The sequence below is a fragment of the Balaenoptera acutorostrata genome, chromosome 3 (assembly GCF_949987535.1).
Source record: "Balaenoptera acutorostrata chromosome 3, mBalAcu1.1, whole genome shotgun sequence".
Lineage (NCBI taxonomy): Eukaryota > Metazoa > Chordata > Mammalia > Artiodactyla > Balaenopteridae > Balaenoptera > Balaenoptera acutorostrata.
Window position 1 is genome coordinate 143404213 of NC_080066.1, and position 27774 is coordinate 143431986.

At 35.8% G+C, this 27774-nt stretch overlaps 1 protein-coding gene across 8 annotated transcripts in view; it reads left to right on the top strand.

Annotated features, from left to right (window-relative positions):
* SYNE2 (spectrin repeat containing nuclear envelope protein 2) overlaps positions 1-27774 on the top strand; it is a 317434-nt gene that overhangs the window by 88873 nt on the left and 200787 nt on the right. For all 8 annotated transcript variants that reach the window (XM_057542105.1, XM_057542104.1, XM_007192976.3 and 5 more), the window contains exons 9-19: positions 3463-3563; positions 5288-5389; positions 7477-7614; positions 17438-17602; positions 18211-18323; positions 19185-19347; positions 20842-20920; positions 21192-21379; positions 23430-23594; positions 24448-24597; positions 26419-26592. In XM_057542105.1, coding sequence (XP_057398088.1) covers positions 3463-3563; positions 5288-5389; positions 7477-7614; positions 17438-17602; positions 18211-18323; positions 19185-19347; positions 20842-20920; positions 21192-21379; positions 23430-23594; positions 24448-24597; positions 26419-26592 — 1538 coding nt within the window. The remainder of the gene's footprint in view (positions 1-3462; positions 3564-5287; positions 5390-7476; positions 7615-17437; positions 17603-18210; positions 18324-19184; positions 19348-20841; positions 20921-21191; positions 21380-23429; positions 23595-24447; positions 24598-26418; positions 26593-27774) is intronic.

Below are 27774 nucleotides of genomic sequence, written 5' to 3' on the forward strand. Positions count from 1 at the left end.
CTTTGTTGCAGAGCACGGGGTCTAGGCACGTGGGCTTCAGTAGTTGTGGCACGTGGGCTCAGTAGTTGTGGCGCACGGGCTTAGTTGCTCTGCAGCATGTGGGATCTTCCCAGACCAGGGTTCGATCCCATGTCCCCTGCAATGGCAGGTGGATTCTTAACCACTGCACCACCAGGGAAGTCCCTGGCTTCTTTAAATTAGCAGAATGTTCAAGGTTCATCTGTGTTGCAGTATTTATTGTTAAAAATAATAACAAAAATTTTTTATTTTTAGATATACTTTTTTTTTAAGGACAGTTTTAGATTTATAGGAAAATTGGGAAGACAGTACAGTAGGTTCCCATATACCCCACACCCAATTTTCCCTATTGTTAGCATCTTACATTAATACAGTATATTTGTTACAATTAATGAACCGATATTGGCAATACTCTATTCACATTTTCTTTGTTTTCCCCTAATGCCCTTTTTCTCTTCAGGATCCCATCCAGGATACATTACATCTAGTCATCATGTCTCCTTGGGCTCCTCTTGACTGTGACAATTTCTCAGACCATTTTTTTTTGTTTTGGATGACTTGACAGTTTTTGATGACTTGACAGTTTTGAGGATTACTGGTCAGGTATTTTGTAGATGCTGGAATTTGTGTTATGCTTTTTCTCTTAATGCCAGCTTGACATCACCGTTGACGTTGACGTTGATTGCCTGGCTGAGATAGTGTTTGTCAGGTTTCCCCACTGTGAAGTTACTCTTTGTTTCCCCCCTTTCCTTACTGTACTCTTTGGGGGGAAGTCACTATGCACAGCCCACACTTAGGAGAGTATGCTCACTCTCCTTGAGGGCAGGTTAGCTACATAAATTATTTGGACTTCTGCACAGGAGATTTGTGTATTCTCCTCCATTTATTTACTTATCCAACTATTTATTTATATCAGTGTAGATTCATGGATTTTTTTTTATACTTTGGGTTGTAATCCAATGCTACTTTGTTTATTTTATTGCTCAAATTAAAAAGAAATTTTTTTTGTACCTCCGAGTTTTGGCTATTGAGAGCTCTTTCAGTCGGCTCCTGTGCTCCTTTGACATATCCTCAGCGTGGGGTTGGCTTGTTTGTTTTGGCACTACAAGATGCTCCAGGCTCATCTTGTATAACTCCTACTGTAGTCCTGGATCAACCATTTCTCCAAGGAGCCCTGGTTCCTTTTACTGGAGAATGGTATTAGAAACCAAGATCTGGGTGCTAGGTGTGCTTGTTGCTACTGGTTTCTAGCCTTTTTGGACCTCAGTTGTTTTTATAAGAGTTAATTATGTGATATTCCCAAGTTCACAGTTAGCCTAATGATTCCATGTTTCTATATATCAGGTTTGTCATTAGTTTGGCTTCATGTGGCTTGTTAATAATTCTGCTTGTTTAACTTTCCCCCATCTCTTTGTTTTTTCTCCCTCCTTCCCCCTCCCCCCTTTTTTTTTGTCCAAAAAAGGAAAGAAGCTTTTTGGCTTTTCATTATCTTTTCAAAATTTATTCATTTTCCCCCATGCTTTGCTCTATTCCCTATTTCTGTGTTTTCTTTAATACTTCTTTCATTGTGATTCACCAAGTATTTATTATTAGTGTAAACTATTTTCGCTATTTTAGTATGTGAAAATAACTAGGCAACTAGTGGAAGAGACAATTTAATGAAAACAAATTTCCACTTTATAAATGATTGCCCATAATTCATTTTACATAGCTTAAATAATAGCTCAAAAACATGAAATACGTGATGATTTTTTTTTTAAAGAGAGGGGGGACCTTTTTTTTTAGTTTTTATTTTTTTAATTAATTAATTAATTTATTTGGCAGCGTCAGGTCTTAGTTGCGGCACATGGGATCTTCGTTGTGGCATGCAGAATCTTTTAGTGCAGTGTGCGGGCTTCTCTCTAGTTGCGGTGAACGGGCTCTAGAGCGCGCAGGCTCAGTAATTGTGGGGAGCTCAGTTGCCCCGAGGCATGTGGGATCTTAGTTCACCGATCGAGATTGAACCTGCGTCCCCTGCATTGGAAGGCGGATTCTTAACCACTGGACCACCAGGGAAGTCCCCATCATGATTATTTATGCAGACCAAATACCACAGTCATACTTGAATAAGGGAATTATCTTTTGACACAATTTTGTTAACACATTTAATCATTATGCATAGCCTCATATACAATGAGAAAATTTAAAAGAGAGGTATCCAGCTAAGCCAGTATCATTATTTTATGTATCTCTTGATATTTATACTTTTTTCAATAAAAGATAGAATAACTTAACTTTTAGGGATCCTTTCTTTATTGAATCCCTACTCCCAGCTCTTTATTGATGCTTTTAATGTGCTTACTGCCTTGGATTTTATCATTTGGTTATAGATTAGATTCAATTCCTCCCTCAACTGACTTAGAGCACTCACTGGGCCCAGTAAACATGCTTGCTAAAGCATGCATAGTGTGTTGGATTTGTTTATTTGTTTTTCTCCTAACTGCAAGCTCCTCAAGGGGCAGATAAGGTCTTAAGGCATCTAGCATCTACTCAAGGGTCTGGCATCTACTTGCTGAATGAAGGGATGAAACAAGCCCATGAGGGCAAGGACCGAGTCTTACATATCCTGCTTGTGACCTGCATTTGTTGGCTCTCTATAAATACGTGTTGAATTGAATTTAACAGAATTAATAAATAAACACAGATTTCCTTGTCAATATCGTCATTGGTTGTTTTGGCGGCGTAGCAAAAGACATCCCCAAATTATGTGTTCATTTTGTCTGTAACATATTGTAATCTCTTCTTTGTGATTTTGTGATCTACTTAATTTATTATATGCCTGGAGAAGTTCTGTACTTAATGAATTTATAATATTTTTAACTTTGTTTAAATCAGCATTTTCCAAATTTATTTCACCATGGGCTCTTTTAATGCAAAACAAAGATTGGTCCATAGAAGGCTCTGAGTAAATGTATTTGCTCCACAAATGAACAAATAAAATCTTGTGGATGTCTTGAACAAATCTTCTATACGGCATATACTTTTGGAAATGCTTTACTGCACAAATGCTGAGACCAGTGTGTCAGGAGTGGATTCCAGTTGCTCTATGTTTCTGCATTCCTGGAGGACTTTCTGCACTGTGTCACCAGAAACAGGAAGGCTTACCTTTCTCCTATCCACCCTCCCTGACTACTCATGCCTTCATACATACAACATGTACAGTGACATTTTATTATTAGGAAACTGAGGCTGTGCAATACTCCTGCCAGGATTCAACCCAGCTCCATCTCACTCTAGATCTAAGCTCTCAACCACTGCAAAACCTTGGTGCAAGGGTGAGTGAGCAGAGATTGCATGGCTGGTCGACTACTTTGGTTCATTTCAAGTTCATTTCAGTACTGTTCTTGAGTATTAATTATAGTAAATCACACCTATAGCTGATTGATAGTGTGGTGTATCTTGCAGATGTGGATGTTGTTAATCCTGATGAAAAGTCAATCATGACCTATGTGGCACAGTTTCTGCAGTATTCAAAGGATGCACCTGGGACTGGAGATAAAGCCCAGGTATGTCTTTATAAGTACAAATCAAACTCATTTTTGTTGTACCCTACTAATAGTTTAATTTTTAGCATCGAGGCATAATTTGCACACAGAACTTAAATGTACAGTTCAATGAGTTTTGGCAAATGCATACACCATATAACCATACTTTAATCATGATGTAAAACATTTCTATTATCCAGATTGTTCCATTTTGCCTCTCTTCTGTCTGTACTCCTCCACCTGAAGCAACCAATATTCCAATTTCTTTCACTATAGATTAGTTTTGCTTGTTTTTTTAAAGTTAAAAGTGGTAATTTATTAAACTTTGTTGAATTATCTAAAACAGCGTTTAGATACGTACCATATAGGACAAATTAAATATAGCAGGCTTTTAAAAAAGTCTAGAGATATCGGATTTTTGTCTATTGTAATTTTTATCAGCTTTATTGAGATACAATTCATATACCGTAAATTAAATCATTTAAAATTTACGATTCAATGGTTTTTAGTATGTTTACATAGTTGTGCAACCATCATCACAATCTAATTTTAGCGTATTTCCATTTTACCTGTTCTTTAGCTTAGTATAAATGGAATCATATAATCCATATAAACAGAAGCATTGTGTTCCACTCTTAATCCTTGTTTGTTGAGATACTGTTGAATTACCATCAGGCTGCCATTTGTTTATTCAATTTTTTCCTTTGACTTTCAGTCAGTTACACAAAATATTGTGGGTGGAAATTTCTTAAAAATCACTGAGCTGAAAATAAGCATTTTTTCTGCATCTATAAAGATAAATGAGTGCTGTGAGTTTAGTAAAACGTTTTTGAATATTATTTTAAAATTTAAACTACTTCCTCAGACATGTAAACATGTAGTCATATTATCACATTTGCTTTGACATAAAATTTAGGCCTCTGTTTTTCCAACTGTTTTGTTTGAGGCACCAAGCCAGATTGTTGCTGACTCTGGAAGAGAGACTCAAGCTGAGACATGGGCTTATAATGCACCTCACTTATTTCTGACCTGCTGAGGAGCTCCTCTTTTCTAATTAATTTTCTTATCAAAAAATAAAATTAAAAATTCAACTGTCCATGAAATCAGTTGCAAAAATATATAGAAAGCACTGTTGCTTAATAGAAAGAAAAAAGTAAAGGAAGGTTAAAGGAGAATGGAAATAAGATGCAATTTCTTTTGCTTCATCCTCCGCCAGTGAAATTTGCCTCCAAATGTGTGCAAGCTTACCGCCTAAACAAGAATCTAAAGAAGAAATAATTGTTGCCCAATTCCATAGGATAGCTTAACCAAAGCTTTTAGTAGTGTTATTTTTAGGATCTTTAAATTGTTCAAGATATTTTTGATGTCAGTATATTTAGTAGATGTAAACATCTGTTAACCCATGTTTAGATTTATTGGAAAGCAGTATTCTGAAATGCCTGCTATAAATAAATAATTTAGAATAATGTTCTCTGAAATTGAAGAATAATGAAAGTGGATAAGCCAAGAAAATAGGGGCTTGCTTGCCCTGTTTCTTTAGCACATTATATTCAGATGGTAGTTTCAATCCATTTTAAAATTTAAGGTGTTACATGAACAGGCAAAATTCCTCTTTGGCACAATGAGTCATTGGTGTGTGGTGATTACACTATTTCACTGATGTTTGAAGTTGTTAATTTTATTGTTTAAAAAAATCACAAAGTATATTTAAGCTAGAGTTTTAAATGTGTGTTTGTGAATTACAGGGAAAGGTGAAAGATGCTATGGTCTGGTTAACTCTGCAAGAGAAAAAGCTACAGAAAACGCTAACGGATTCAGAAAATGAGACCTACTGTAAGAAGTATGAAGTAAGTATGACTTTAAACAATAATTTATTTGTAGTTTACTCTTGGGGAAGAGTAGGATGTTTTTAGAAAAAAACTTTCAGAGTTAATTGTTTAAATACTAAATTAACTCCAAGTGTTAGTGTTGAGTTCGAAGGACCGAGCTTCTCAAATTTTAATGTGTGTAGGAATCACCTGGGGAATCTTGTTAAAATGCCGATTCTAACTCAGTAGTTCTGGGATGGGGCCTGAGATTCTGCATTTCCCACAAGCTCCCAGATGGTGCTGATGATGGTGGTCCTTAGAGAACTTTGAGTAGTAAGGTTTTAGAGTGGGGACGGCAAACTGGTCTCTAAGGCCCAGCACCTGTTTTTGTAAATACATTGTTATTGGATACATTATCTTATGTATTATATATTACATTATATATTATAATATATATTATATGTGAGCCATGCCCATTAAAGTATTGTTTGTGGCTGCATTCTCACCACATTGTTGAATAGTTACAGCAGAGGCCATATGGCCCACAAAGCCCAAGATGTTTGCTATCTTACTTATCTTATAGTACACGTTTTCCAATCCCAGGTCTAGAGCAGAACATGCTTTTCAGAATGAATATTGAAGGGAAAAAGATTAGGAAATCAGAAATGGAGCTATCCCAGAATTACAGTTCAGGGCTTCAACCAAAATGTCCTTTGGGAGTAATGACAACTGTTACTGTCACCATGTATTGAACATTTGCTATATATCAGGCACCTGCTGACAAGTGTTTTACAGGTTACAACATCTTGCTGAGTATGGTATGGTTATTCCAGTTTTACAGATGAAGACAAACAAGACTTAGAGGGACTAAGTGATTTATCTAAAGTTATATAGCCACTGAAAGGTAGAGGTGGGATTTGAATGAAGTCTGGCTTCAAAGCCCAGCTCTCTTTAGTCCTGATGCTTCTCCAGGGTAAGCAGTTATTCCCCACACCATTTTGAAAGAGGCCATCAGGAGCCAAAGTGAAGGTTCCACAGTCTTCTTTCTTAGAACCCAGTCTGTGCAACACTGTGCCCCTCACCTGGTCTCCGTCCTGAATAAGGAGGAGATACACTCATGGGTCTATACGGCACTCAGCACTTCTAGACCTTCATCCCCCCCATCGGTTAAGAGAGGGAGTTGGATGAATCCAGTCTTTCCTACACTAACATTCGGTGGATTCTGTGACTCGCTCGCCACACCATTCTTTTAGGTTTGGAGCCGTCAGGGAAGGAAGACATTCTCTTCTTCCCCTTTTCTGAACTGCATAGGCTTCTTGTGCTTTTTGCCTCTTAGCTCTGGCCTGAAATTGTTTTCATCGACAAGGTGCTCAGCGTCCACAGGAAGAGCCTTGCTCTCACTTGTCTTTCATTTACTAATGTACCACAGATTCAGCTTTCTTAAATGAAAGCCTTTATGAAGTTATTTTAATTCTCAGAGAGAATCAAATTACTTATCCCTTAGTTTGTTCACAAAACTTAATTAGAAATGCAGCCAATAATTATGGGTAATCTTAAATAACAGTTATGGAATTGATGACTCAAACACCAATATTTCACACAAATACAAACCAAGAAAAGCTTTATTTATTAAATTTTTGAGGGCAAAGGCAAAGTATATTCTAAAGTTTGTATAAAATGACTTGGGAAGAATGGCTCAAGCTCAGTTAATCATGGAAACTTCAAAAACCATTTATACATGATGACTGCTGTCATATAATTCTCACTTCTACTCATTCTTATTTTGTTGTGAACACATATTTGGGGAGGACAGACTCACATTTTCCATGGGGCATTATGATTTGTCCTCTAGAGCTGGGTGGCCTTGCTGCCCTATTCCAGTAGAAATCCAACCATAGTGACATGAGATGCAAGCTGTGACCTATGTCACTATGAAGGCACCCAGATCATGAGGGTGCACTGAAAAAAGAAACTGGATTGGTGAGAGGATCGTGAATTCAGGGAATTTTACCTTTATCTAAGTAAAAGTTAAAATATAACCTACAACTATTGATCTTCAAATAGCAAATTACATTTTATAAACTGGTTTAAACATTTCAGTCTTTAAAATACCCTTCTAATTGTAGAGCCTGCTGTCCTTTTTGGAGTCATTCAATGAAGAAAAAAAACCCTTTCTGGATGTCCTGTCGATAACAAGGAATCTAGATGAGCTGAATGAAGATCAGTTACAGTTGAGAGAAGCCTGGGATGGTCTCAACTGCCAGGTTACTGTGTTGTGTTGATTAGAACATTTTCACGGGGCAGCTTTGTTGGATGAGAACTTTAGACTTTCATGAGGAATTCTGTAAAAGACAGAGTAGATGCTTCATCAGAAAGTTGGGAGGGCGTTATGTTTTCTCCATGATCTCATTTGGGTAGTGGTTGACATTGAAATAGGAATTTATAACATTCTGTTTAGAGAAATTGCAGGCTTATCCAAAGTTTTTATATTTGCCATCAATTCTTGGTTTGCCACAGTAGACTATCCCTATTCTGATTGACCTGCAACCTCCTCTCTGCTTTGGACCAGTATCATGTATCACTATCAATAGATGCTTGAAGTGGGTAGGGACAAACCCAGAGAGAATGTGTAATGATGAATGTGTGTATGTGTGTCTGAATATATCTGTATGATTTCAGTCATTTTAAATTTATTGAGTCTTGTGTTATGGCCCAGGATATGGTGTGTGTATATATATATATATATATATATATATATATATATATATATATATATATATATACTATTTGCACTTGAAAGGAACATGTATTCTGTAGTTATTGGATATAGTATTCTATAAATATCAATAAAGACAAGGTGGTTGGTAGCATTCAGATTATCTATGTCTTGACTGACATTTTGTCTAGGTATTCTATCCATTTCTGAGAGAGACCTATTAAAATCGGTAGAATCCTTCCTGTAATTTAGTCAAATTTTGTTTCATGTATTTTAAGACTTTGTTATTAGGTGTGTACATTTATGATTGTTACGTCTTCGTGAATCAACACTTACCATTATGAAATATTCCTGTTTATCTCTGGGAAGACTCTTTTTCTTCATGTCTACTTAATCTGATATCAGTATGATAACTGCATTCTTCCTGTGCTGCCTGTTTCTGTGGCCCATCTTTTTCCTTCATTTACTTTCAACCTATTTGAGTCTTTATATTTAAAGTGCATCTCTTATAGACAGCATATGGTTGGATCCTGCTTTATTATCCACTCTGACAATCTTTGCCTTTTCACTCGAGTGTTTAGACAGTTAATATTAAATGTAATTATTGTTATGGTTCGATGTGGATTTACCATCTTATGCTTTTTTTCTGTTTATTCTCTCTGTTTTTTGTATCTATTCTTTCTTTCCTGCCTTGTTTTAGATTATGTTAATATATATTTTTTTATAAAGTTTTTTTTTTTTTTTAATTTTTATTTATTTATTTATGGCTGTGTTGGGTCTTCGTTTCTGTGCGAGGGCTTTCTCCAGTTGCGGCAAGCGGGGGCCACTCTTCACCGCGGTGCGCGGGCCTCTCACTGCCGCGGCCCCTCCCGCTGCGGAGCACAGGCTCCAGACGCGCAGGCTCAGCAATTGTGGCTCACGGGCCTAGTCGCTCCGCGGCATGTGGGATCCTCCCAGACCAGGGCTCGAACCCGTGTCCCCTGCATTGGCAGGCGGACTCTCAACCACTGCGCCACCAGGGAAGCCCCTATGTTAATATTTTTAGAATTCCATTTTAATTTATCTATTGGCTTTTTGGCTCTACCTCTTTCAAATTTTTACTGTGATTACAAGGTACATTATAACATTTTTATAGTCTACTTAAAGTTCTACAATTTCTAAGTTATTGTACAACTTCTTATAATATGTGGAAGTCTTGCAATCAAATCTCTCATTTTTTATGCTTAGTTGCTTTATATGTAAATATATATATGACACAAACATGTGTTTTAAAGTCCCCAAGACCATGTTATACATTTTTGCTCAAAACAGTCATGTATTTTAAAGAAATTAAGGAGAAAAATTAGTCTTTCATATCTGTATAGCTATTTATCATTACCATTGTTCTTCGTTCCTCCCTAGAGATTTGAGTTTCCATCTGAACTCATTTCCATTCAGCTTGAAAAACTTCCTTTAACATATCTTATAATGCAGATCTGTGGATGGCAAATTCTCTTAGTTTTCTTTGATGTCTAAATGTCTTTACTTTGCTTTCATTCTTTTTAAACATCTTTGTTGAGGTATAATTTACATATCATAGAATTTGCTCATTTTAAATGGCTAATTAAATGACTTTTAGTGAATTTACAGAGTTACAACAAAGATTGTATAGTTTGTAAGTCAAAAATACTCTTTGGCCCTGGAAAAGTTTGCCAATTCTTGCTCAAGCCTCTTGGCCATCAAGAGCGACACCCTGTTTTCAGAATATATTTATCATACCATTTGTGTAGTGTCTTAGAAACACTAGCACAGTGGCTTAAAAGAGCCACCCTTTCAGTCCCTAATTTTGAAGAACTAGTGCAGCTTCAGAAATTTTCCCATCAAGTGGCAGTGCTCGTTGCAATTTCAGCTCCTGTTCCGACCACAGTTTGACAAAACTGATCCCTGTGAAGGGCAGGAACTCTCTGTTACGAATCCTCAACAAAACAGAAGGAGAGGAAGAAAATATTGTCTGTATAGTTCAGGCTGTTCCAGGCCACAAAGACCTGGTCTAATTTTGCTGCCTGTGATTTGGAAAAATCACCCAAAATAATGAGAAAAACCATTAAAAGAACTATTTTGCAAGATTAAGTGCTACAAATTGATAGTAGCTTGAAAATCCGTTCCTTAGGTAGAGTGCCGCTCATTTTCTTGGTGTTGCAAAATGAAACTTATTAATTTTAAAGTCATCAGGTGTATAACAGTCAGTACCATCCAGACAGATTCTGGTTCAATTGGTTGAGGACACAGATATCTCAAATCATCTTAATAAATGATTTCATTTTAAGCCTGCTATAGGAAATAGCCACATTGTGTTATTTTGACCTGACAAGATCTTATATAAATTTTCATCCAAATTCAAAGGTAATTTCCAACACTGAGAAAGGAAGTGTAGAGCTAGTTTTCTATGTTAAGAGTGGAAAGAGAGGAATGAAAGGTAAACACCGCCTTCTATCTTTCCTCTTCCTACTGCTGCATAGAGTACAGCCCGCAGTCAGAAAGCCCACATTTGGTTTCATGCAAAACATATACAGCTTTCTTTCAGTTGTGAAAAGAATAACAGCTGAGTTAGAGGTATCGTTCTTAGCTTCTCTTTTGCTCAGTCATTTGCCAGTTTTCTGGGTTTTTTGTTTGTTTGTTTGTTTTTTGGGAAACTCACATGTAATTCAGATACATATAATAAAAGCACATGCTAACTTGTTCATATTAAAATTCATAATAGTGAAAACATTTTTTCATTCTTTTCCGACTGGAGGCTTAATGGTATGTAGTTAATGATTTAGGATTGTAGAGCTGTCTTTTATCTTATGCCTTTTGAGAAAATAAACTTGCAAGGCAATTAAAGCAAAACAAAATACTACATGGTGTCACTTATTTGTGGAATCTTAAAACAAAATTAAACTCGTAGAAACAGAGTAGAAAAGTGATTGTCCGGGACTGAGGATGTGGAAAATAGGGAGAAGTTGGTTAACGGGAACAAACTTTCAGCTATAAGATGAATAAGGTCTGAGGATATAATGTAAAACATGGTGACTATAGTGATAACACTGTATTATATCACTGAAATTTTCTAGAGAGTAAAACTTAAATGTACTTGCCCCCCCCAAAAGATAAATACGTGAAATGATGGATGTGTTAATTAACTAGATGGTGAGACTCCTTTTATGGTGTAAATGTATATCAAATCACCATGATGTACACTTTAAATATCTTACAATTTTATTTGTCAATTATACCTCAATAATGCTAAAAAAAGCAAAACAAAATGCAAAAACTGTAATACTTAATGTTTCTGGTTTATAAATAATTCCATTTGACTGCCTTAAAGGAGGCTACCTTTGTCCTCATTTAACATCTTTGTACTTGGGTTGTTGGTTTAATGGGGTTTTTTTTTTGATACTTTGCCCTGCATATAGTGGGCACCCAATAAACGTTTTTCAATGAACTAATAATGAATCAAAGAACTCTATTCTTAAAAAATAACCTAATTTTGCCTATTTTTTCCTCTAAAAGTGATTTAACTCTGAGAGTAGTGACAACTCCTCTAGTAGAACTATAATGGTAAGAGAGAATACAGACTTAAAACTCTTGCTTTCATCATCAGTGTGGAGTCCTCCCCACTGGCTCTCTTATATTGCTGACCACACTTTACTGTAACTGTGTCCTTGTCTGCTTCCCCCACTAGGTGGTTCAGGCAGGAGCTGTGGCTATTATTTATCTGGTTGACCCTTAGATGTGGAGGGTTGTGTTAAACTTACTCTTGCCTTCATGACACATGGATCTGGGCAAGACCCTACTCCTATTTTTATTCCTTTATTAAATTTTATGTTTACTTCCTTTTATCCCCATACCCTCCTTCCATCCCTCTTTCTCCTTAGGCTGCCATTGTGATGTGCTTAATGTGTATGTGTTTTATGTTTTATGTGTTCTTGCAAAATGCAATATTGTATTTATGTGTCTGTGTATTTTTAGGTTGTGTGAATCGATATTGTGTATTATTCTGCTCCTTACTTTCAGTTTTGAACACATATATTTAAGGTGCCTCCATGTTGCCCCCCATGTACATCTAATTGGCATCTAACCGCTGCACAGTCCTCTGTGGTGTGTGACCACGCCCCCCCCCAACATGTCCTTCCTCTACTCCGGAAGCCTTCTGTGTCTTTATACCCAACTCTTAACACAATTCATAAATGTTTGCTCAATGAGTGAATGAATGAGTGTGTGGTTTTTTTTTTGAATTTTTGAATTTATTTTTTTATACAGCAGGTTCTTATTAGTCATCCATTGTATACACATCAGTGTATACATGTCAATCCCAATCTCCCAGTTCATCACACCACCACCCCCACCCCCCGCTGCATTCCCCCCTTTGTGTCCATATGTTTGTTCTCTACATCTGTGTCTCAATTTCTTCCCTGCAAACCGGTTCATCTGTACCATTTTTCTAGGTTCCACATATATGCGTTAATATATGATATTTGTTTTTCTCTTTCTGACTTACTTCACTCTGTGTGACAGTCTCTAGGTCCATCCACATCTCTACAAATGACCCAATTTCGTTCCTTTTTATGGCTGAGTAATATTCCATTGTATATATGTACCACATCTTCTTTATCCATTCATCTGTCAATGGGCATTTAGGTTGCGTCCATGACCTGGCTGTTGTAAATAGTGCTGCAATGAACATTGGGGTGCATGTGTCTTTTTGAATTATGGTTTTCTCTGAGTATATGCCCAGTAGTGGGATTGCTGAGTCATACGGTAATTCTATTTTTAGTTTTTTAAGGAACCTCCATACTGTTCTCCATAGTGGCTGTATCAATTTACCTTCCCACCAACAGTGCAAGAGGGTTCCCTTTTCTCCACACCCTCTACAGCATTTGTTGTTTTGTAGATTTTCTGATGATGCCCATTCTAACTGGTGTGAGGTGATACCTCATTGTAGTTTTCATTTGCATCTCTCTAATAATGATATTGAGCAGCTTTGCATGTGCTTCTTGGCCGTCTGTATGTCTTCTTTGGAGAAGTGTTTATTTAGGTCTTCTGCCCATTTTTGGATTGGGTTGCTTGTTTTTTTAATATTGAGCTGCATGAGCTGTTTATATATTTTGGAGATTAATCCTTTGTCCGTTGATTTGTTTGCAAATATTTTCTCCCATTCTAAGGGTTGTCTTTTCGTCTTGTTTATGGTTTCCTTTGCTGTGCAAAAGGTTTGAAGTTTCATTAGGTCCCATTTGTTTATTTTTGTTTTTATTTCCATTACTCTAGGAGGTGGATCAAAGAAGATCTTGCTGTGATTTATGTCAAAGAGTGTTCTTCCTATGTTTTCCTCTAAGAGTTTTATAGTGTCCGGTCTTACATTTAGGTCTCGAATCCAGTTTGAGTTTATTTTTGTGTATGGTGTTAAGGAGTGTTCTAATTTCATTCTTTTCCATACAGCTGTCCAGTTTTCCCAGCACCACTTATTGAAGAGACTGTCTTTTCTCCATTGTATATCCTTGCCTCCTTTGTCATAGATTAGTTGACCATAGGTGCGTGGGTTTATCTCTGGGCTTTCTATCTTGTTCCATTGATCTATATTTCTGTTTTTGTGCCAGTACCATATTGTCTTGATTACTGTAGCTTTGTAGTATAGTCTGAAGTCAGGGAGTCTGATTCCTCCAGCTCCACTTTTTTCCCTCAAGACTGCTTTGGCTATTCGGGGTCTTTGTGTCTTCATACAAATTTTAAGATTTTTTGTTCTAGTTCTGTAAAAAATGCCATTGGTAATTTGATAGGGATTGCATTGAATCTGTAGATTGCTTTGGGTAGTATAATCTTTTTCACAATATTGATTCTTCCAAGGACATGGTATATCTCTCCATCTGTTGGTATCATCTTTAATTTCTTTCATCAGTGTCTTATAGTTTTCTACATACAGATCTTTTGTCTCCCTAGGTAGGTTTATTGCTAGGTATTTTATTCTTTTTGTTGCAGTGGTAAATAGGAGTGTTTCCTTAATTTCTCTTTCAGATTTTTCATCATTAGTATATAGGAATGCAAGAGATTTCTGTGCATTAATTTTGTATCCTGCAACTTTACCAAATTCATTGATTAGCTCTAGTAGTTTTCTGGTGGCATCTCTGGATTCTCTATCTATAGTATCATGTCATCTGCAAACACTGACAGTTTTACTTCTTCTTTTCCAATTTGTATTCCTTTTATTTCTTTTTCTTCTCTGATTGCCATGGCTGGGACTTCCAAAACTATGTTGAATAATAGTGGTGAGAGTGGGCAACCTTCTCTTGTTCCTGATCTTAGAGGAAATGCTTTCAGTTTTTCACCATTGAGAATGATGTTTGCTGCGGGTTTGTCGTATATGGCCTTTATTATGTTGAGGTAGTTTCCCTCTATGCCCACTTTCTGGAGAGTTTTTATCAGAAATGGGTGTTGAATTTTGTCAAAAGCTTTTTCTGCATCTATTTAGATGATCATATGGTTTTTATTCTTCAGTTTGTTAATATGGTTTATCACATTGATTGATTTGTGTATATTGAAGAATCCTTGCATCCCTGGGATAAATCCCACTTGATCATGGTGAATGAATCTCTTAATGTGTTGTTGGATTCTGTTTGCTATATTTTGTTGAGGATTTTTGCATCTATATTCATCAGTGATATTGGTCTGTAATTTTCTTTTTTTGTAGTATCTTTGTCTGGTTTTGGTATCAGGGTGATGGTGGCCTCATAGAATGAGTTTGGGAGTGTTCCTTCCTCCACAATTTTTTGGAAGAGTTTGAGAAGGATGGGTGTTAGCTCTTCTCTAAATATTTGATAGAATTCACCTGTGAAGCCATCTGGTCCTGGACTTTTGTTTGTTGGAAGATTTTTAATCACAGTTTCAATGTCATTACTTGTGATTGGTGTGTTCATATTTTCTGTTTCTTCCTGGTTCGGTCTTGAAAGGTTATACCTTTCTAGGAATTTGTCCATTTCTTCCAGGTTGTCCATTTATTGGCATAGAGTTGCTTGTAGTAGTCTCTTAGGATGCTTTGTATTTCTGTGGTGTCCGTTGTAACTTCTCCTTTTTCATTTCTAATTTTATTGATTTGAGTCCTCTCCCTCTGTTTCTTGATGAGTCTGGCTAATGGTTTATCAATTTTGTTTATCTTCTCAAAGAACCAGCTTTTAGTTTTATTGATCTTTGCTATTGTTTTCTTTGTTTCTATTTCATTTATGTCTGCTCTGATCTTTATGATTTCTTTCCTTTTGCTAACTTTGGGTTTTGTTTGTTCTTCTTTCTGTATTTCCTTTAGGTGTAAGGTTAGATTGTTTATTTGAGATTTTTCTTGTTTCTTGAAGTAGGCTTGTATAGCTATAAACTTTCCTCTTAGAACTGCTTTTGCTGCATCCCATAGGTTTTGGATCATCCTGTTTTTGTTGTCGTTTGTCTCTAGGTATTTTTTGATTTCCTCTTTGATTTCTTCAGTGATCTCTTGGTTATTTAGTAATGTATTGTTTAGCCTCCATGTGTTTGTGTTTTTTATGTTTTTTTCCCTGTAATTGATTTCTAATCTCATAGCATTGTGGTCAGAAAATGTGCTTGATATGATTTCAGTTTTCTTAAATTTACTGAGGCTTGATTTGTGACCCAAGATGTGATCTATCCTGGAGAATGTTCTGTGCGCACTTGAGAAGAAAGTGTAATCTGCTGTTTCTGGATGGAATGTCCTATAAATATCAATTAAATCTATCTGGTCTATTGTGTCATTTAAAGCTCTGTTTCCTTATTTATTTGCCTTTTGGATGATCTGTCCATTGGTGTAAGTGAGGTGTTAAAGTCCCCCACTTTATTGTGTTACTGTCGATTTCCTCTTTTATAGCTGTTAGCAGTTGCCTTATGTATTGAGGTGCTCCTATGTTGGGTGCATATATATTTATAATTGTTATATCTTCTTCTTGGATTGATCCCTTGATCATTATGTAGTGTCCTTCCTTGTCTCTTGTGACATTCTTTATTTTAAAGTCTATTTTATCTGATATGAGTATAGCTACTCCAGCTTTCTTTTGATTTCCATTTGCATGGAATATCTTTTTCCATCCCCTCACTTTCAGTCTGTATCTGTCCCTGGGTCTGAAGTATGTCCCTTTTAGACAGCAGATATATGGGTCTTGTTTTTGTATCCATTCAGCAAGCCTGTGTCTTTTGGTTGGAGCATTTAATCCATTCACGTTAAGGTAATTATCGATATGTATGTTCCTATGACCATTTTCTTAATTATTTTGGGTTTGTTTTTGTAGATGCTTTTCTTCTCTTGTGTTTCCCACTTAGAGAAATTCCTTTAGCATTTGTTGTAGAGCTGGTTTGGTGGTGCTGAATTCTCTTAGCTTTTACTTGTTTGTAAAGCTTTTGATTTCTCCATCGAATCTGAATGAGATCCTTGCCCGGTAGAGTAATCTTGGTTGTAGCTTTTTCCCTTTCATCACTTTAAGTATATCATGCCACTCCCTTCTGGCTTGTAGAGTTTCTGCTGAGAAATCAGCTCTTAACCTTATGGGAGTTCCCTTGTATGTTATTTGTCGTTTTTCCCTTGCTGCTTTCAATAATTTTTCTTTGTCTTTAATTTTTGCCAGTTTGATTACTATGTGTCTCGGTGTGTTTCTCCTTGGGTTTATCCTGTATGGGACTTTGTGAGTGAGTTTTGATGGTGTTTAGCAGGGGGAAAATCCAGGTAGAAGGGGCAGCAAGGGGGAAGACCTGGGAGAGTAATCAGGGTTTGGGGCAATAAGTAGCTGGCATTTATGTGACTCATGTATGTAGGGAGTGGTGGGAAGGCTGAGGAAGGAGGAGGTTGGCTGGATTGGGGGGCGGGGGCTTTGGTGAAGGACAGATATTCAGGAGATATGGTAGAGATATCTAATGTAAATATATGATTAGGGCTCGTGAGGAAAGTAATCTATAAATCTGCTTGCAATGTATAGTTGTAATGTCAGGGAACACAAGGGCATACAACATTTCAAATGATGGTCATTCAGTACAGTAGTCTACCCCTGCTTTGAGGGGTGCTTTAACTATTTCTAATTTCCCTCTCATGACTGATTATGGATTTATCAAAACATTTGTTTTTATTCTTGTGCCCTCTTCTACTACTTTTGAACAAATTATGCTGTCGATCAGCAGCTAGCCAAGTGATACTTACAACTAAGAAATTTACCTATTGATCCAGATTGCCTTGCCTAACAGATCAGAGAATTAAAATACTATTTTTAAGAGTGGTTTTAAAAGAATTCTTTAAAGAATTAAGCATGCCATATGTGAAGAAATAAACTATAGAAGTGTCTACTGAAGAACATCTTTCCTTTTTTTTTTTTCAGATTAATGTGTGGAAAACAGAGTTGAATCATGTCTTGCCCTCACCCCTCTATCAAATAGAAACTTGGCTCCAGGGGGTGGAGGAGCTTATAGATGAAGATTTGCCAGCCTCCCAGGATTACTATGAAGCCATGGCTCTAATGCAAGAGAAAATGACTTTATTCCAGGTTGGAAAAGAAAAAGAAACATGGAAAAATCTGTGCTTTGTTAGGAACTGTTCTTGAGGAAGATGTTCCTAGAAAGGAGGGAAGGAAGTATAGTGGGTATTTGAGGATGGTTTAGGTGATTCCCCTGGAGATTTTTGGGTCCCAAAAGATACCTTCAGTTTCTTGATGAGCGTTGTGCTAGTTTAAGGTGGAAACAATAAGAAAAGTCCAGTAAAGTCTGGACTCTGTAAACTCTGGCAGAAAAGGAGAGGGGAGACTGTTTTAAAACATAGAAGATTGGGTTCTCACTAAAATGATATGAAAGAATTGGATAGGTGAGATTTTTAGCATTTGAGCCCACAAAGGAATGGAAAATACATCTGAAAACAAAAGATTTTGATAAAGCTGCTACCAAAGAAACTGCAGTCTGCCTCTCTGTAAAACGGTCCAGTTTAAAACATTTATGATGAAAATATTTATTTACAACATTTTAGTTAAAAATGAAAGGGCTTTATGATTTTTGTTTTGAAAAAAGATGCAGTGCATGCACAGAGCAAATGAGATTAACAGGCCTTCAATTACAGTGTTTGGCAATAAATCTGGTTATATCATGCTAAATTTCTTTTCAGAGCCTGATGGATAAATTTGACTGTCATTTGAATAGTCTCCTGACATTTGAAAATAGAGATGAAAAGCATTTGCCATTGGTACCACCTAACAAATTGGAGGAAATGAAAAGACGGTTTGTATCACTACCCTTTCACAACTGCTGACGCCTTTGTGTTTGAGCACTAACATGGTGCTATAGGGACCAGAAAATACAGATTTTTCGATAATCTCTGACAATAGGTCTTTAAGTCTTGATAACAGTTCCTTCATGTTTTATGTAATAGTAACATTATATCATGCTAACATACTTCCTCTTTTATTGCCTGGTAGGATATGGTGGTGGAAAAAGTTCTGGACGTATAGTTAGAAACTGAGCTCTTTATCTTGGTTGTGGCCAAGTTACTATGTCTTTCTGCACGTTTCCTCATTTGTAAATACAGAGTAATGGTAATCACTCTGTTCGTGTCTCACAAGGATACTAGGTGAAACGGGAGGAGGTATATGAAAGCACTTTATAAACTCAAAAAAACTACAGATGTGAAGATTATTTAATTTGTGGTTGTCCACATCATCTTCTTTTTTCTCAGTATTCATAAGCAGCTTATTAGAATGATATTAAGAGGGTATTAGCCTTAATAATGAAAGCTGTTAATGTGTAAATGTTGAAATTACAGTTGCATTAAGTTATATGGAAGTTTTCAAATTTAGTAAAATATTGTAGAGATTAACATTTTATTATAGAATTTCTCAATAGGGGAATAGTTTCTTCAGAAAGTGTTCTGTTAAATATTTTTATCTTAGAAATAGCTGTTTTATATCTAGTCACAATGTTTGTTTTACTTTGTTTAAAAAAAAAAAGATATGAGGATTCATTTGAGTTCCATGTGTTGAAAAGAAAAAGTTAAAGCCCCAATATTTTTTAAAATGCCAAACAGATTTCTCACATTTGGCCAACAATATTAAATTAAATTCTAAAACCTGCACTATCTTCCAGAATCAACAACATTTCGGGGGAAAAATTCATTCCACTTCTAGAATTTCATTACTATAAGTGCTCAGTTCTTGGTTTGCTAGATGAAGTGAAATCAAAATTGGTTGTTTGGAACATCAAATACGGGAGCAAAGAATCTGTGGAATTATTGCTGGAAGACTGGCATGTAAGCTGCTTTATTTCATGTCTCAGACAACTGTTCTCCATGGTGCTGGGTTTGCATTTTTCCTTGGCACAATTTCCCTTACCTTTTCAGGTTTTGAGATGAGTTTTCTTGGTAGCTTTCATTAGCTTAAACATTGCCTAGAGAAAAGAATTACCGGTAGTCAAATAACAGACATTGGGAAGAGTAAGAAAGAGAAAACATTAGTTAGCACAACAGAGGAGATTTAGTTAACCGGACTAAGTTACATAATAGAGAAAGTTTCAGTGTTATTTCCTTTAAAAAAAATTCCTACTTTCCCTTACTGGACATCTTGTTTAATATTTTTCGCCACTCAGATTTATGGTTTTAGTCAAAAATTAAATTTTTCTTCGAACATTTTAATCTTAGCCTTTCGAGTTTTAAGAGTGGGAAAAACAGTGTGTTTTGTCTTGAGGCTTTCTGGGGGAGGGGGTTTAGCTCTTGCAATTTATAGGGAAAAAATGTTGCAAATGATTTAAATGTGTGTGTTTATTTGGTAAATTAACACTCAAGCAGCCTGGCCGTGTCATTTCTACAGTTAGGCCTTAGTATCCTTCTTTCTGTTTCTCTGTCTTTCTTTTTTTTTTTTTTTTGGCCGCGCTGCGTGGCTTGCAGGATCTTAGTTCCTCGACCAGGGATTGAACCTGGAACCATAGCAGTGAAAGCGCTGAGTCCTAACCACGGGACCGCCAGGGAATTCCCTGATTCTCTGTTCTTGGAATGAGGGCCAAAAAGAAAAACCCAAGATTGTAAACTTCAGTGTAAAAATTGGAAAAACATGATGAAGAAAGATTTATTTACAATTTATGATTTAAATACTGTACATTCCTAAACAGGAATCATCATTCTATGTTAGACTAGATTTTGAATATTTTAATTTCTTTTTCCTACCTTCCTTGATTTTTCAGTTTTCCATTTAAATAATCATACCGTTGGCACATAAGTGTACAATGAGTTTTTAATTAACTGTATTTTTCCATAGATTTTACTAGCTTAAGGCGCATAATAACTTGGTTAATGGTATTTCTCAAGAGTTTTTGTGTGATGGATTGTATCTATTTATAACATACTCAACATACCTAATAAAAATTATTCAACATTAATAAAGGCATATGAGATAAGAGAAACTGATATAAATTATGCAATATTAATAAATATGTGTGGTAGGAGATGTTGCAATTGCTATAAATACTTGCCTTTTCTCATGAGAGGAAAACCATTTTAGAACTGTGTCACTGCATTAAGATAAACTGTCAGGTCTCATACCTATATATTGCTTATGTCTCTTAGACCTTAACTATCTCTCTTCATGAACTACTCTTCTTCTTTTCCTACCCAAATATGTAGTATTAAAACTGTAAAGAAATTTTGGTGCCTAAGTGCTTCATCAATGTGTATATGTCTCTATCTGGATTTCTTGACACATTTTTAAAAATACAAACTGTCAACATGTTTTATTTTCATTTTTTTCCCCAGAAATTTATTGAAGAAAAAGAGTTCTTAGCTCAACTTGAAGCTTCTTTTCAAAAATGTGAAGAAATTCATAAGAATTTGGGTAAAGCTATACAATTACTTTTTGATGGAATGACCATCACTTAAAAATAGCATTTCATTTGTTTTGCTTTCTTTGTGTACCTTAATGTTTTAGAAATTGGTTTTACATATGTGTTTTCTTTAGAAAATTCTTGCATCCACTTTTAATATTGTTAGTGTACATATTTATTTCACCACTGTCAATTAGTATGCAAGTATTTTTCTTAGCAGTATTATTCTATTAATGAAAAACTGTTTTCTAAAATTACTTTCTTGTTTTGTTAACCTTATAGCTGGAGAATATCCAAATATTAGTAAACAATATACAATGGTGGAATATCATTTTTGCATGTATAGAAAAAATATATATAATGTGAAGTCCACTCTACAAAAAGTTCTGGCATGTTGGACAATTTATGTGGAAAAGCTTCGTTTACTAAAGGCTTGTTTTGAGGAAACAAAGAAGGAACAGATGAAAGAGGTATTTTCAGTCTAATGGCACCTGCTCAATTTTACTTTTTTTCATTTTGTTTGGAGACTCTCGTTTTCAATCCAAAAATGAGAGGCCAGGAACAAGTAAGCATGACTGTCGGAAAAATTCTCCAAAGTTTTGGAAAGTTTAGTTTCTTTCTCATGTAATCGCTAAAAGGAATTTTTCTCTTCGTTATGGGTTTTACACACATGCGCACGCACGCACACACACACACATACACACACACACACACAGCTTTATTGGGGTATAATTTACGTACACAGTATAGCTTTTGGAAGATATATTGCGAAGTTCCTTGGAAGGGAAATAAAAGATGTGGAGTAAAAAAAAAAAAAAAAAAAAAGATGTGGAGTAGTAGATAGCTTATAGATACATTTAAAATAAATGGGGCTTCTCTGGTGGCGCAGTGGCTGAGAATCTGCCTGCCAATGCAGGGGACACGGGTTCGAGCCCTGGTCTGGGAAGATCCCACATGCCGCGGAGCAACTAGGCCCGTGAGCCACAACTACTGAGCCTGCGCGTCTGGAGCCTGTGCTCCGCAACAAGAGAGGCAGCGATAGTGAGAGGCCCGCGCACCGCGATGAAGAGTGGCCCCCGCTCACCACAACTAGAGAAAGCTCTCGCACAGAAATGAAGACCCAACACAGCCAAAAATAAATAATAAATAAATAATAAATAAAAATTAAAAAATAAATAAATAAATAAATGAATGTTTTAGAAAGTTTTTTCCATTTGGGTGCATACCTTTCAGTTCTAAAACCTTTCTGACTTTCTGGAGGAGGAAAAACAAAATAGCTTACTTATGTGGAGAAGTATAGAAGAAATTTTGGAGTAATTCACTCTTGCTTTTATTTGCTATTTATGTAATAACCTGTTTTATGATTATTCTCTGAGGTAGTTTTTCTTTCTTTCATTTGTTTTCCTCTGTTGTAAATAAATGTAGACAGCCTCTCAGATTAAACATTTTCCAAATAGAAGCTAAAGTTACTTAACAGAAAACAGGCTGTTCGTATGAAAGTAAAGTTTCTGATAAGTACATGAGTGCAAAAAGAATATTTGAGTGAATCATTATTTCTTCCTGTCACATCTGTTGATACCAGAATTTCACATCTTTGGCTTTCAATAGCTCTTCTGTCTTTAAAGTTCTTGTATTAAAATTCACATTTCTCTGAGGAAATAGCACTTTAAGCCTTAGAATTTCCAAACTCTGTGCTGAGGTGACCTGAGTTGCCAAAAAGAACTCTCAAGATAATTTAAAATTTGAGGGAGACAAAGCAACATCTGTCTGCTGGACACCACACAAATTACTACTAAGTTGTTTGGACCTGACTACTTAACAATGAGAACTGTTAGATAATTCTTCTAGCCTAGGGAATCCATGAAAAATTACTGAGACATTAAGGGGGCCACGAACTGAAAAAGTTTGAGAACCTTTGCTGTAAGCTCATCAGCCACTTAGAAAGATAGAAGATCAGATGCTTCCTGAAAGTCCGGGACCAAGAGTGATAACAGGCAGCCAGCACCTGCCAGTTAGTGATCAGGGATGAAGCGCTCAGCCAACAGGGAGAGTCAAAGTCTCTGCAAAAACCTCACGCTCACTTTTTTTTTTTTAATTTATTTATTTTATTTTATTTTTAGCTGCATCGGGTCTTCATTGCTGCACGTGGGCTTTCTCTAGTTGCAGCAAGCAGGGGCTACTCTTCCTTGTGGTGTACCGGCTTCTCACTGCGGTGGCTTCTCGTTGCAGAGCACGGGCTCTAGGCGTGCAGGCTTCAGTAGTTGTGATGCACAGGCTCAGTAGTTGTGGTGCACCGGCTTAGTTGCTTCGCGGCATGTGGGATCTTCCCAGACCAGGGCTCGAACCCATGTCCCCTGGCAGGGACCCATCTGGCAGGCAGATTCTTAACCACTGCGCCACCAGGGAAGCCCCCTCACACTCACTTTTGCTTTACAGTCAACCTTGGTGAAGATCTATTATAAATAATGAAAAGACAAATAGTATGTCATTAAAATATTACATTGCTTATATGTTTTGTAGGTTCCCTTTGAGACACTGTCCCAGTGGAATCTAGAACATACTACTTTAAATGAAGTGGGAAATTTCTTAATTCAAGTCAGCAATGATGAAGTTGGATCATCTATTTCTAAAGAACTGAGGAGGCTGAATAAAAGATGGAGAAAGTTTATTACAAAAACTCAGCTTGTAAGTTTTTTTTTTTTGGTAACAGCTTCATTGAGGTATAATTTCCATACATACAATTCACTCATTTACTGTGCATAACTCAGTGGTTTTCAGGTGAAATATTTAGAGTTGTGCAGCCATCACCATGATCAATTTTAGAACATTGTCATCACCTCATAAAGAAACTTGTACCCATTACCAGTCACTCTTCATTTTCTCCCAATGTCCCCAGCTCTAAAGATTTCCTTATTCTGGATATTTCACATAAATGTAGTCATATAATACGTAGCCTTTTGTTTCTGGCTTTTTTCACTTAGTGTAATGTTTTCAAAGTTCATTTTGTAACATGTATCAGTACTTCATTCCTTTTTATTGGCAAATAATAATCCATTGTATGGATATGCCACATTTTATTTATTCATTGATCAGTTGATGAACATTTGGCTTCTTTCCACTTTTTTGACTATTATGAATAATGCTGATATAACCATTCATGTACAGGTTTTTCCGTGGATATACAGCATACAGATTTCTAGTTGAAATTCATTTACCATTAAAGAATAATGTTAAGCATTTTTGTCTACTAGATTTCAAGGTCCTTGAGAACATACACTAAGCTTTATTTATCTTTAGTATAGTGCTTCATAAAAGCATACCTTTAATAAATAATTTTTGAACTTGAATTATTAAATTATTCTATTTCTTATTTTTAACAATTTGAGACTGAGGTGTTGTATGGGAAATTTTATAACGTTGTTACTAACTGATAAATCCTAAAACTATATTGAATATATTATGTTCATTTATTGTTGTTAATCATATATCTTAGCATAAAAATATAGGCATTATATTTCATGACATTAATTTTTTATAGGAAATGAACCTGCCCCTTATAAAAAAGCAAGATGAGCCCTTTCTTGACAATTCTGGAAATACTCAACTATCTAAAGAAGAGAACCTAACTGCTGATTTTTCAACAGATATGTCAATAGAACTTCCTGAAAATCACAGTCAGAATATTATGGTAAATAGTCATACTTTATGTATTTCACTTGTATATAGAAATAATTTAACTTTGCTGGTTTTCTTTTGAAAAAACCATATTGTTGAAACAGTGGTAAATGGGATCATTAGATAACATTTATTTAAAGTATGGTCATTTTCCAATAAAATGCCTAAGTGGTTCCCTCACGCAGTGGTCTTCAGTGTTAAAGCCCTGGGCGTCTCACTCACTGAGGAGTTTGCAGACACGCAGAAGCAGTCATGACTTCTGAGCTGTGGAAATGGAGCTGATATTTTCTTCAGATTGCTTCTGACTAGTATTCAGAAATTGTCCAGCTTTAGGCTAGCCCCTGGCCTGTGTCTTGCTTCCTTTCTGTAAAATGGAGGGAAATAAAATCTTTATTTCTTGCTTTGTTGGGTAATTCAGAGGATGACTTTAGATTGTAGATAAGAATATGGAAAAGAAACGACAACAAAAAAATCATACACGTGTAAAGTGTAACACCTATGATTTTGGAAGTGTGCCTCCTTCAGAATAGTAACTTATATAGTTTTAAAGAAAGTAATTTTTTTTTTAAATTAATTAATTAATTTATTTTTGGCTGTGTTGGGTCTTCGTTTCTGTGCGAGGGCTTTCTCTAGCTGCGGCAAGCGGGGGCCACTCTTCATTACGGTGCGCGGGCCTCTCACTATCGCGGCCTCTCTTGTTGTGGAGCCCAGGCTCCAGACACGCAGGCTCAGTAGTTGTGGCTCACGGGCCTAGTTGCTCCGCGGCATGTGGGATCTTCCCAGACCAGGGCTCGAACCCGTGTCCCCTGCATTGGCAAGCAGATTCTCAACCACTGCGCCACCAGGGAAGCCCAAGAAAGTAATTTTTAACTGGCTTTGGCCAGTTGCCATGATGGAGTGCCCATGTTTTCCCACTGTGAAAAGACATAATCATAGAAGATATTGAAAAATCTGAATTTGTGCAATATGCTTTTAGAATAGAAGAATATAGAATATTTTTCTCATACATTTAAAATATGATCTGATTGAAAACAACTTTAAGAATGTGTCTGTCATGTAAAGCTGAAGCATATCAATCTGTAGGATATTGAGAGATTATTAATGGGAAAAGGCTTAATTTTGTTGAAATTTGATTCTGATGTTTCACAACTACTATTGCTAATAGCTGTATTTAATTAAATTGTATACAAGTTTTAGAAATGTGTTTATAGAGTCAATACCCTAATTTTCTAAGCTCTAATCTTCTTATCTGTAAAATGGAGATAACAGTAACTAACTGATAGGGATGATATCATCCTAAAGAAAATTTTTGTGAACAAATCTTTTAATTTTTAAAGTGATATATGCTTAGATAACTAATGAGAACATACTGTATAGCACAAGGAACTCTATACTTAATGCACTGTGGTGACCTAAATGGGAAGGAAATCCAAAAAAGAGGGGATATATGTGTAACTGATTCATTTTGCTGTACAGCAGAAACTAACACAACATTGTAAAGCAACTATACTCCGATAAAAATTAATAAAAAAAATAAAGCTATATATGCTATCATAAAGTATTGTTATCATTGTCCAAAAAGTAGATCTTAAATCATTAAAATATGTTGACTTAGCACTTGTTTTTATTTTTTTATTTGTTTTGGCATGATAGTTTAGTATGTATTTTAACTAAACTTTATAAAGATAATATTAAAACATTGAGTTTAAAAAACAGCCATTGTTTTTGAGGTTTTCATTGTTCAATTAATTCGCTATAGGGATATAACTTTTTTAAATTGAAAATTATAATGTAAATGTTACCATTTTCATAGTGATCATTTTGAATGTTGTAGGCTGGGGAAGAACATGAAAAAGAAAATGAAGAATTTACAGGGACACTGAAAATGGCTGAAGAGGTTGAAAAACTGGTTGGACAAGTGGAAATCTGGGAGGCGGAAACCACATCTGTTTTGGATCTTCTGAGACAGCAAGGTGATGTAGATACCTCAGTGGAAGAATCTTTGCAGGTATGAGTGGAAAAAGTATTAAAAAGACAGCTTTTATGGTTGTAGGCTTATGTATTAAGATAAAAAGTTTTAAAGGAAACAGTAATAAGACTACTGTTAGAATTTTCTTTGTTGGGGTTTTTAAAAAATGGCGTGGAATCTCAACCCTGGATCATTTGCTGTGATTTTGCTTGAAGACAGAGGATAGATTTGAAGACTAATAATACCTTAGGATTTTAAATTCTTGAACTAATTTTCCCAGCTACAGGATGGAGGTTAAAATATTCTCTTGTATCAGAGGGCAATGAGATGAGTGAGTTCAGTCTCCTATAGCTCAGTGCAGTGCTAATATAAGAGATTATACAACCTATGCTTTGAAAGATCAACCCCTTATTAAGCTTTCCCTTCCTTACCTGATGCAGAGAGGGGCTGAATGTTGTTAAAACTCTGTTCTGTCTTTATTCTCAGGCAGTGGACTCATTGAAAAGCAATGAGGCAACAGTGTATTTTAATATCGCTCAGTTCTCCCTGGAAAGAAGTTACAGTTGAGGTTTTACTGAGTTCCAGCTCAGCTATAAAATTTATAGAGCATGTCATAAGTTACAACCAGATGGAGGGTTCTTGGGATAAAGGAACATTTGTGTAATTCTTTTAAATCTACGTTTCTGAAAGGTGTATATGTAGAATTTTGTGTTTTCGTTGTTTATAAGAGTAATACTTTTTATTGCTTTGAAAATATTATATAAACTTACCTGTGCCATCTGCCAGTGCTTTTCTAATTTTATTTTTGTATTTATTTATTTGCTGTATCTGGAATTTATTTTCATGAAATAAATGAGTAAGAAATGAGAAATTCAATATTTAAAAAATATTTCAAAGCTATAACAATGATCCCTGTTATAAACAGTGAAAACACAAACAAGCTGGAGTATACTTCCATTAAGAAGAAATTAAGTAGATCTTTGTTGGATCAAGATATATTGTAAAGTAAGAAATGCAAGTTGCTGAGCAGTATGGGTGATGTGATCCTTTCAGTATTTTTAAAAACAGTTGCTTTTTTAAACTTTATGCATTTATAGCTATAGAAAAATATCTGTAAGCATATACAAATAGCTAACTCTGTGTATCTTGATCCTGCATTATGCCCAGCTCTTAGTACATTTCCTGGTACCTAGTAGATATAAAGTAAATATTTTTTAAATG